General features: G+C 39.9%; 1 protein-coding gene across 2 annotated transcripts in view; it reads left to right on the forward strand.

The window, feature by feature from the left end:
* LOC148145973 (uncharacterized) overlaps positions 1-12,472 on the forward strand; it is a 154,520-nt gene that overhangs the window by 43,281 nt on the left and 98,767 nt on the right. The window contains exon 4 of one of the 2 annotated variants that reach the window (XM_087999197.1): positions 130-1,789. The exons of the other annotated variant lie outside the window; for it this stretch is intronic. Coding sequence (XP_087855323.1) covers positions 130-228 — 99 coding nt within the window. The 3' untranslated portion in view covers positions 229-1,789. Of the gene's footprint in view, positions 1-129; positions 1,790-12,472 lie in introns of those variants that run through there. 2 annotated transcript variants of the gene reach the window in all.

Genomic DNA, 12,472 nt, shown 5'->3' on the forward strand with positions numbered 1-12,472 from the left:
AGTACTGTAATGCATGTGGATGATTGCACAACACTAATCAACACTGACCAATGCATGGATCAGCTTCACTGTGATGGACCATTGCATTAAAAGCAATCCACATCATAATATTTTCTACTTAACTTTCAGAGTGTTCCAAACTCCTCAGCTGGACAGCCATATCCTTTAAGAGCTCTCAAACCTGCTATGGCTCTCATGGATTTCCAAAAACCAGCACCAACAAACTAAATGGGGTAGGGGTAGAAATTCAATTTTTGCTCCAGGACCTGATCTCAGCAAGGTGGGTGTATGTTTGGCATAATAGGCTTTTCTGACCCGAGAAAGGGCCAGAGGACCATGGTGCATGATTGAGAATGCAGACAAAAATAAGGTTTCCTACTAAAAATGATGAAGTATAGTCATTCACACAGTGAAACACACTACTGCAACCAGGTGAAAATTTGGCCTCAAGGGAGGAAGCAGCATTAAAGAAAGGCAGTTTCCAAGGTTGAAAAGAGATGGCCACATTGCCTTGGGTTGAAGATAGATCCTTAAGATGTGAACAGACAAGCTGATCAATTCGTAAGCAGCAATGGTAGCAAAGGGAAGTTGCTTCATTATGTACTGTATGCAATCAATTGACAGGAAAATTCCTCTACAACACAATAGAGGATATTCTCACACTTGCATGATTTACACACAACAAAGGATGTTCAGACTGGGTGCAAATCACAACTAACTGACAAAGGAAAAGAATAAAAGAAACAAAGGGTACAAATCAGCTTTGCTAATATCTAGTAAACATGCCCTTTGGTTTCCAAAGCAGTCTCTGGGTAATATTTTAAAAAAAGATATTTGCTATATTTAGCAGTGCTCTCAGCTTATCAATACATAAGGAAAGAATAACAGCATTCTTGGGCCAAAATAAACCCTCAATCTGTCTCCCATTCGTTTCCCATCTTACTGCACTAACATGTGTAGCTGACCAATTGTTTTTACTCACTTTCTTTATTCTATACTCTCTTTACACTAATAAGGATGCTCATGCTAGTGCATTTTTCATCTGGTCCATCTGCTCCCATTATGGCTCAGTTCCAACCTGCCAGACGTCCCTAAGTACCAATCCACATAAAGTCAGCGTATCTTCTTTAAGTTACTTTGGGATCTGAATACTTGTCTCCCATATGAACACACTGTTGACTATATATTGTGTTTCTTATTACCTCAGTCTAGTCTACCATTATCTTCCAATATTGTAAAACATCTAAAATAATACCTACTTGACAAAACCAACTGTTTCACTGACTATTATGAAGTTGTTCTATCACTTTACATTGCATCACTTAGACGATATTACTACTAGAATTAGGCCTTTATCGAAACTAAAGTCCAAGAAGCTGTAAATATTGCAAAAACAAAGAAAAATCTTATGCTTATGCACTATGAATAATATGTATTATACCAGTAGGGGTCACTAATACAATAAATTTCTATAATGCCCTTCTGCCCCTTCTGATTAACCTCTTTAACAAACACAAGATACACATTACGCAACTTCTTATCAATGCAACATAATTGCAAACATCATATAATTTACTTCCATTTAAAGCTGTAGCAAACTGAAAATAAATGTAAGAGTGAGAGCATTTTCTTCGTAAGTATATGCATCATTATTGCTTTATTGTGTTGTAGCAGATTTTTATTTTAAAAAGTAAAGAAAATAGTAAGGCTTGTTTCATGAACTAATGTTTGCTTATGCAGACTATCTGCTGATTGGCACGATGTAATTATATTGGATTATATAAATAATTAAAATTCAAAAATGTACTTAAGTGGGTCAATTGTTGTAATTTCATATATCTTCCTAATCATCTCACATTGTGACATATTACAGTGAACTTATTTTATTTATGCATTAAAATATCACAAGCCAAATACTGATCACCGTTGATTGAATAACTAAGTTGCCCATAATAAACCTTTAAAAAATGTTTCTGTCTGATGTTATCCTAATATTAATGCTGCCCTTAAATCAAGAATGTACATTAAATCTCATGTACATTCACCCATGTCATTTTAAAAATTACAGAGCCAACACGTCCCTTCTCATGACTCAGATTATTGAGTTTTTGAAGTTGCAAGTGAAATAAAAACAATGTTACTTTGATTCAGAACACAAGATTGAATAACATGTCTGAATAAAGATGTGTATTCTGACTTTCTTTAATATTTAAGTCAGACATTCATTGATTTGTTTCTTGTTTTCAGCAGACCTTGACACATGATAAAATAAATCATAAAAATAAAATGTGGTGGTAACATCGTTTATGGACTTCATATAGTCATCAATCTCTGGCTGTGAGTGAATTACCACTGCAGCCAAAGATCTATGCCTCCTAGATTCCAATAGCATACAAGCAAGTTTTTTTTTCCCCACAGCTACTTCAAATGCTAGTGACTGATAAGTATCATTATAGTTTTTTTGAGAGTCTGTTTTATAGGATGTTGCGAAGTGTTGGCATGTGTTTCCAAAGGGCAGGTTTTATCAAGCTCCTTCCAGGTTAAAGTCAACGTGCAGAATCTTACAGGGAATGTACAAGTTGCCACTTGAGCGGTACTGTCATTGCCATGCCAATACTACAGGAAGCTTTATGCCAAAGTTTGTGAGGAGATTTGTAGCTCGGGTGCTCATTGTTGTGGTTCTGTTCACCGAGCTGGGAATTTGTGTTGCAGACGTTTCGTCCCCTGTCTAGGTGACATCCCCAGTGCTTGGGAGCCTCCTGTGAAGCGCTTCTGTGATGTTTCCTCCGGCATTTATTGTGGTTTGACTCTGCCACTTCCAGTTTTCAGTTCCAGCTGTCCGCTGCAGTGGCCGGTATATTGGGTCCAGGTCAATGTGTTTGTTGACTATCAACCTGGACCCAATATACCGGCCACTGCAGCGGTCAGCTGGAACTGACAACCGGAAGTGGCAGAGACAAACCACTATAAATGCCGGAGGAAACATCACAGAAGCGTTTCACAGGAGGCTCCCAAGCACTGAGGATGTCACCTAGACAGGGGACGAAACGTCTGCAACACAAATTCCCAGCTCGGCGAACAGAACCACAACAAGCTTTATGCCAAAATGGCTGGTCAGGACGAAACTAAAAATAACTTGCACACCTCAAAAGATTGAAAACATTGTTCAGCAATGTATTACAAAGCAAAATTGGTTATCTGAAAAGCACTACTCTTACAAACAGAACTTCCAGAAGCCAAAACCTTCTCAACTAAGAGCACCTCATCATCACATTTAATATCAGGTTCATATATGTTAAATTCTTAACTTACACATCTGTATTTTAAATGTCAAAGCATTGAACAATTGTAACCATAAGGGTGAAGATAAATAAAATATAGATGAAGATTGATGGAAGGCTTTGAGAAACATAAACATCAGCATGGATCAACTGGGTGAAATGGTCTGTTTCTGTACTGTATATTCCAGGACTTGGTTCCAAAATCAATAACAAAGCGAGGACACTACCCTTTGGTCTTGCAGAAAGCTAGCCATGAAGATCTAGGGATTTTTGCAGCAACTTTTTTTCCATTTTCCCAACTACACTTTGAACTTGACACCAAGGTGTCTATAGGTATTCAGCAGTAAAAACAGCCAACCACTGAAGTATTCTCACAGGCAACAACCAGAAAGTCAAATGCACTGACATCCTTCACTTTCAGTTAGTTTTAACAAGAGTGAAATAAATGATTGTAGCACACATAGGGCATTAAGGTAGAAGTTGAAGTAACTCGCTAGCAACCTTTTCTTTGAAAATGTAAGTCATAACTTTTATTATAACAGGAGATGTTGATATTTTGCAGATACAAAATTTGTTTTCCAGGACTGAAGAGGGTTATTGGCAGTAATTATGAATTCAGCACATCAGTAAAATCACAGAGCAGAACATTCCCAGCCTTAATGGATGTGGAAAATGGTGAGGAAAATATCCTGAGATTGGTAAAAGGAGATTCTCAACATTGAGAAAAAAAAAGATTTTCCAACCAGGTTGTTACAATGATATGAGAAACTCAGTGGTGAACAGTGAGAGACTGTTCTGCTTGTATTTACATTTCATGATTACCTGTTCTCTCTCATTTATTTGCAGATTGCTTTTCTCCCACATAGCGGAAATAAACTACTCACCAAGAATTCCCAACATGAATATCTGAGCAGGAACTTGGCAGCCCCAGCTCACCTCTTTCATCCTCTGGGTCTTCATCTTGGCCAGCATTCCCCAACTTCTTAGGGCAAGCTTCATGGGCAGTGACCACCTGCACCCCCCCTGCTGAGGTTGGCATCAGACAGGCACTAGCCTCACCACATCATCTTGGCACATTGCTGATGCACTTATAGTTCAGTTTACCACTTCCATATTGCACTTTGAGCCCATCGACAACACCTTACATTGTAATGCTGTTGGCAGCTACAAGAGTAGGTCAGAGTCTAGAAATCTTGCAGCGAATAATTCACCTCCCGATTCCTCAAAGCACAAGTCAGGAGTGAGATAGAATGCTCCCCAATTGCCTGGATGGGTGCAGCTCCAAGAACACTCAAGAAGCTTGACACCATCCAAGACAAAGCAGCCCACTTGATTGGCACCACATCCATCAACATTCACTTCCTCTAACTCCAATACACAGTCCCAGCATTGCATACCATCTACAAAATGCAGTGCAGAAATGCACCAATGCTACTTTTACAGCACTTTCCAAACCTGATTCCATCTAGAAGGATAAGGGCAGCAGACACATCACCAACTGAAAGTTCCCCTCCAAGCCACCACCATCCTGACATGAAATGTATTGCCGTTCCTTCACTGTCACTGGGTCAAAATCTTGGAATTCCCTCGCTGAGGGCATTGTGGGTCAACTTAAAGCACATTGACTGCAGAAGGTCAGTAGGCAGCTCATCACCACCTTCTCCATGCCACTACAGATGAGCAATAAATGCTGAGGCAGTCAGCAATGTCACATCCCAAGCACCTACCTATGGATCAGAGCAAGGTACATCACAAGCTTTTAATGTGCTTTCTTAGCACTGTCTCAGTTCACAGCTATTTGGATGCTCCCAGCATCTATGCCCTGCCTTGTCTTTTATGCACAATGATACCTTTTCCACAACTTAAAAGCTCATGGTATTTATGTCACGCCTGTCACCACAACCTAGTTCCCTGTCACCACAACCCAGGTAGTAGGCCACAGTCACTCAAGTCCAGTATAACTCATCCAGGAATTAATGGCAAGCAGTTGGGGAGATGCACAAAGGTCAGTTAAGGCTCTGATCACCCATCAATTGAAGTTATCATTCCAAGTTGAGCCAGGAAAGGGCAACAGTCAATGTTGAATGCACTTTAGGGGGTCTGTCCACTGAAACCAAAGGGTCTATTGCTGTTGCAGGCAATTTGGGGAAATCAATTGAGGAGATTGGAGGCTTCTTAGGATTATTGTTCCCTCTAATTTTCTTTGCAGTTGCACAGGCATTCAAGTTCTGTGCACAGAAACACAACTTCCGGAATGGAAATCAATGTTACGATTGGCATGCTGACATTGATTGGTGTGCACAGAACCTTGGAATGGCTGCACAAGTGGATAGCCATGCAAAGTATGAGGAACATTGCCTGGGATACAAAGGGAACAATAATTGTGAATAAGGGTTACTCAATATACAGGGAGACAGTAAAACATTGGAGGTCAAGGGTTATTGTAGGGTGGGCATCACCAACAGGGTGAAAGTGAGCACTGCAGATGTTGGAGATTAGAGTCAAGATTAGAGTGGTGCTAGAAAAACACAGCAGGTCAGGCAGCATCCGAGGAGCAGGAAAATCAACGTGATGAAGGGCTCCTGCCCGAAACGCTGATTTTCCTGCTCCTTGGATGTTGCCTGACCTGCTGTGCTTTCCCAGCACCACTCTAATCTTGACATCACCAACAGCAAACGAGCACCCTGGTTTTGATGGAGGGATATCATGATGGTTGTCATAACTGAACTGTAGACCAGGTGATTGTGGATATAGTGAGGAGGTGAAGACTAAAATGAAAGAATTGGGTGGGAACATGCAGAAGCTCAAATCTGGGGGAGTCAACATGCAGTGCAATGAAGCAAGGGACATGATTAATTGACAGACTGAGTCCATGACTCATTCTCTGTAGTGTTACTGTGTCACCTTCCATTCTCACTCAAATCACTAAAGTGCATTGAACATGAAAATGGTCCAATCACAGCATGAGTTGGTGGAGTAAGCTACTTTGTTGTCTCTGGGCAAGTGGGTTTTAATTGTGAATGATTTGAGCCTCTTCAAGGAGCAATTACATTAATCAGGCATTTACACAGTACAGGTTCAAGACATCTATAATGACAGAAACCTGCATATGAACACATGCAGTGGCCAACTATGTGAGGTACAAATCCTGGTCACAATCTTGGCCACACTATTGGTCATTACAGATTGTGTGCAGTCACCTTGGTAAAAATCACAGGCAACTTTAAAAATGTCATTTGCAGGCCACCAGGTTTACAAAAACAATCCTCATTAAATGCACAAAGATATGAAAGTGCTTTTCTCTCATCTTGAACTGTAACATATTTGACAACATGCTTCTGTGTACAATGCAGTCTTTCTTGATGGTGTGGAGGCGGGGTGGGGACAAGGTTTCAGGAATCCTACCGCACTTATAATCTCCTACTGTCTTTGCACAATATGGCTTGTTCTGTATGTATTGCAATAACATCTATTATATAAAACGGTCCGTGTACCAGTGCCCTCATTGCTGGAGTCTTTCATGTCCCACTATACAGAGGACTATGGTAAGCAGTCATTTGTACGTGATGACTATACAGACTGATCATACTTCTAAGCAGCTCTTCTGTTTCTGATATTCCCCACATTGTTTCAATTGAATTGTCCACCAAAGGATCCAGCCACAGCAGAAGAGCTGGGAGAGTGACAGTAGTCTTCCGGGAAGGAAGATGAAGACATTAAGCAGGAGGAGAATCACTTCCCTATGATAGAAAAATGCAGCACTGGGTTCAACAAGCCAGACTGTATACTTTATTAATATTGGTTGCCTTGGTTCTGAGTTGGGTGAAGTTATCATTCCATGCCTTTCACTTAGTTATTGTTTGAAAGGCAAGCAGCAACTATTCAGAACAAGGAGAAAATGCAGCTTTTTTGCTTATTTCTTTGTTCCTGCTGCTGATTAATAAAGGTTAGTGTTTGCAATTGTCTGTGCTGCTCCCACATTAGATAATGACAAGCTATTCTGCTAGACGGGGAGTTAGGGAAAGTGTGGCACTATAGAAAGGATTCTAATATGGCACCATGGATGGGTAGCCTGTGTAGTTTCACTCTTGTAGCTACAGTTACAATGATAGTTGATCAAACATTTCACTGTGCATGTGCCAATTTGAAAAGATGCTGCCAGTTTCAGAGCAACAATCAGTAGATCACTGGCATTTTCACAGTAATGACTACTACAATATGTAGATCCATGTGATTCTATGCATTTTGCAAGATATTGATTTAATATTTAAAGGATTATAAATGATGCAAGGAATGTTTCTTATGCCAGATTAATTAATCTGAAGCTCATATGAATTTCATTTTACGTTCTTGACAGATGGAATTGCCTGAATTTTGCTATCCCAAGTTTGCCGGCTCCATCAATTTTCTAATCAACTTTGTTTCTGTTTTTAAAATGTCAAAAAGCACAGAAGTAATCAGCAATAAAACAATTGCTGCAATGAGCAGGAAACAAAGAACAATTTTATATAGAATAATATGGATTAAATTTGTCAAGAAATGCAAGGCCAGAATTTGTTAAGGATTCATTGTAGCCAGAGAGTCACTTGCATTGGCTCCTCTTCCCACTTCCACACCATTACAACTACAGCTCCCATAAATTTATCCTTGGTCCCCGTCCATTTTCCATCTGTGCCTCTCAGAGACTTTGCCTGAAAGAAATGCCAGATTCTAGCTCTCTTGCCATCACCTCCCTTAAACTTTCCTGTAACCGATCTGTCAGAAAATTTGTCTGAAACCCAGTGCTGGACGAGCAGAAATTTCCTACAGCTAGGTATTGTGGCATTATCTTTGGTGCCTGCCCCAGATTGCATTTCCAAGCCACCTCCTCCATCCCTCTTTCTGGCAAGTTTCTGAGGCTGAGCCAGATTATGTGCGATGCTGGCGCTGTATTTGATCATGCGATGATTTTCCTGCAACGTCTGCACTTCATCACCAAGTGCTTACTCCCATCTCCATACCATTGCTAAGTTTTGATCCTGCCTCAGCACATCGACTGCTGAAACCTTCATCTAGTCCTTTGTGGATGCTAAACTTTACCATGCCAATGATCTCCCTCCCAGCCTTGCATCTTCCAATCTATAAAGATTTGACCTCAGCCCAAATGCACTATCTATATTTTAACTCACCACACATTTCATTCATCCATCACCTGTGCTACTGATCTACAATGTCACACAATGCCTCAACTTTACAATTAATAACTTAGCCCAAATATTCAGTCACATGTAGATCAGCATCAAACTTTGCTTGCTAATGCTTCTATGAAGAGCCTTGGTATGTTTAAAGGCACTATATAAAAGTTACTGTTGAGTTGATTATTCTCTCCAGAGGTAACTTGTGAAACAGGCGAGTATAAAGCAAATAATTGTGGATGCTGGAGATCTGAAATATAAATAGCAATTTTTATTTTTGTAGTGGAACAGGTTGCTGGTTTGCACAATGAACATCAAAGTATTTTCAATGAGAGCTGAAAAAATACCTAGCTTGGACAGAGATCATTTCTTACTGAAGTAATTATCAGACTTCTAAATGGATCTCTTAAGTGTTAGTGTTGATCTCTCTGTTATTTCTCAGCAGCTGGAATATTGTATCCTGCACTCTGTTATGTTACCCTGACACAATTGTACAGTACAATGTGCCTGTAAAGCATGTAAGACAACATTTGTCACTGTACAGGTTGTTCTGGTACAACGTGCGTTTCCTCAATGCAAATTGGCTGTAGTGCACCTGACGAATTGTGGATGCGGTTTAGATAACATGAACTTTCTACCAAACAAGTATAGCGATTTTCTATAGCGATATTCTATAACAGTTTCCCATAGTTGAATTTTCTATAGTACAAGGTTGCAGACGAATGCAACTGTTGCATTGTCCCAAAACAACCTGCACCTCAGTACACATGACAGTAATATATCAAATCAAACAGGCACCATACAACCATTATTGAAGGCTAGATGAGTTTATATTAACCAAGTGCAAGATGGGGTCAGAGATTCATTTTCATGATTTGTTTTCCCCAATTAGCCTAGACATTTTTTTGACTGTCACAAGAGATTACATGGATTTTGGATAGGGGTGTATAGATATTAGGGTGCACAGGTCATTGCAACTGCATAGGATAAACTGGCTAAATAAATAGACCATTTATTTTCTGCCATTGTTCATAAGAAAACACTTTGAAGTTACAGGAAAAATCTATGGAAAAATGTTATATTTATTTGCCTGTATCATAAATAAATTGAATCCAGCAAGATTCTATTTAATATGAGAGCAAACGCACACTTTGATCTTCTGATTTAAACAGATGGAATAATCACAATCCACTCTAAAATATGCACTGCACAATTGCAAGAGGAACACACTGTTGGTTCTAACTTTTAATTAAGCGATTAATCATGGCCTTATGATGCTTAAATTTTATTTTGTTATGGAGTATAAAAATGCCAAAATAATCCCCAAGGATTTGTATCTCATAATGTGGTTAATGTGAACAGCCAATAGGCAGGATAAATGAGTTGATGAACGTTTTGTCTTCAGGTTGAACAAGGTTGTAGTAAGACCTTTGATAAGGATTTGATTATGACCTGTTGACTGAAAGGATGACTGAAGTTTAATTGATTGACTGAAGTTTTGCACACTACACTAAGAGAAATACAGCAGCTCAATTCCAATGCAAACTAAATGACCCCAGTTGTACTATCTGAGCTCATAATCAGTACAGTGGGGAATAAACGCAACAGAAAATGTGGGGAAAATCATTCAATAAGTAAGCAATATTACAACAATTGTAACTAATCTAAGTTTTTATGTATCACTGTCCAAATATCACAATTAAATTTGCCAAAACCATCTTTTTCCATTATTGAGAATATGGGTAATAAATTGGTCCCTGCACACCCTCTATCCTCTGGACAAAACTTTGGAATTGGGGAAGCTACTTTCTGCACACAATCTCACAAATTGGGAGTTGGTAGCAACTGATGAAGCTGGTTTAAAACTGAATTGAAATGTTATTAATTGGCCTCTGACTTAGAACCCCAATGTCAACAACAAATTCTAAGTTATAAAACAGCTGAACTTTTCAATAGTTTTTTAAAATAGAATGAATTATTGTATCAAAATTTTTTTTTTGATACTTCTCAATCACTAACTTTCATCAGTAATGGAAATTTCTAATATCCAAAATAAGGAATTAAACAAGGTTAGAATGTCAAATATTTCACAATATCATGCTAAAATTAAATATCATGTTTTACTTTCTGTCTTAAGGCTTTTTGCTTGACGGCTGAAGCTCTCTTGAAAAAATTGTATTTGATATTTCTGTTCAGAGCCATGACTTGGTGACTACACCCTGAGCATCTGTACTGTGTCAGATTTCTCAGGGTGTATCTGTCGCATTTAGTTAGTCTAAACAGTGCAAAGCTTTGCTTTTCCAACAATGTTTGTTTGATCATTTATTTCAAATTTATTTGGAAGAATTGCTGGAGGACATGTTTAAAAAGCTTTTGTCAGGTCAAGTTTCTTTCTCACAAACTGAAAAGGAAAGAGAAAGACTCTTTGAGGAAGAAGCGGCAGGAAAAAAAAGATTATGTCAAGCGTGACAGATTACACAATTGCTGAAGCTTTTGTTTATGTTCAAATTAAGAAGAAAGAGAAAATCTGCACAGACGGATGGGTGGGCAGAGATAGAGGGAAATTCAGAAGCAAATCACAAAATAAAATGGATTTAACATTTGCAAAGGTATTTAGAAATGTATGATCAGATCCAGAATCTTTCCACTTCTAGTGCTGTCAGGCTTACCCCTTTCTATCCCTGTTGTCTAACTATTGCCAGCTTGGCTGTTCCATGGGTCCATCAAGCCTTAGGGCCATGTTTGCAGAGGCAGGATGGGAGAGCACTGAGGCTATCTGCCCACACATGGTGTGGAGCCGATAGGCTCATTAAGAGCCACTTGAGGCCAATTAAAGGATACCAACTGGGATTGTCCAGCCAGCCTCCAGGATCCTAGAGGCAGTGCCAACTTAGACTTGGATGGACTCCTTGAACAGCACTTTCCCTCCAAGGATCAGAGGTCAGGGCTGTTGCTGCATGCTATAGCTGCCCCTAAAGGGAAACCATCACTTGTTGAGATTTTCATGGGGTACATCCTTAATTGGTTGAAGATAGACTCACAGGGTCAGGGGAGGTGGGATCTGAGAGCCAGTTAGAGCTCTTCCAGCTTGAATGGGGCAGCAAAGGAAGATAAATTGGAGCAGAAGCACGTCAATATGGTGCACTCTCTCTCTCTCTCCCTTTGTGTGAAAATGTTGCCTCTTAGGTCCCTTTTAAATCTTTCCCCTCTCACCCTAAACCTATGCCTTCTAGTTCTGTCTTACTGGATCCCAGGGAAATAACTTTGTTTATTTACCCTTTCCATGCCCCTCATCATTTTACAATTCTCTATAGGGTCACCCCTCAGCCTCTGACACTGCAGGGAAAACAGCCCCAGCCTCTTCAGTCTCTCCCTATAGCTCAAACTCTCTAACCCTGGCAACATCCTTGTAAAGCTTTTCTGAATCCTTTCAAGTTTCACAACATCCTTCCTATAGAAGGGAGACCAGAATTGCATACAATATTCTAAAAGTGGTCTAACCAACGTCCTGTACACCCACAACATGACCTCCCAATTGCTATACTCAATGCTCTGATCAATAGAGAAAAATACTGGCAAGTATCTGAGAAGTATTCAAGTTTCCAAAGAATTGAGTGGTTACAAGTGGAGTTGTTAAAGTTAAAAAAGTAGAGCGGCACGGTGGCTCTGTGGTTAGCACTTCTGTCTCACAGCTCCAAACATCCAGGTTTGATTCTAACCTCGGATCACTGTCTGTGTGGAGTTTGCACATTCTCCCTGTGGCTGCATGGTTTTCCGTTGGGTGCTCGTGTTTCCTCCTACAGTCCAAGGATGTGCAGGTTGGGTTGATTGGTTGTGCTAAATTGACCATAGTGTGCAGGCAAGGTAGGTTAGCCATGGGGAGTGCAGGATTTCAGGAGTAGGGAATGGGTCCGGGTTTGATGGTCTTTGAAGGGTCAGGGTGGACTCAATGGGCTGAATGGCCTGCTTCTACACTGTAGGGATTCCCTGTATTTGAATACCAAATGCCTTCTTCAC

Source organism: Chiloscyllium plagiosum, unplaced genomic scaffold (assembly GCF_037043375.1).
Source record: "Chiloscyllium plagiosum isolate Xiang-an unplaced genomic scaffold, Cpla_swu_hap1 HiC_scaffold_22, whole genome shotgun sequence".
In the NCBI taxonomy this organism is placed as follows: domain Eukaryota; kingdom Metazoa; phylum Chordata; class Chondrichthyes; order Orectolobiformes; family Hemiscylliidae; genus Chiloscyllium; species Chiloscyllium plagiosum.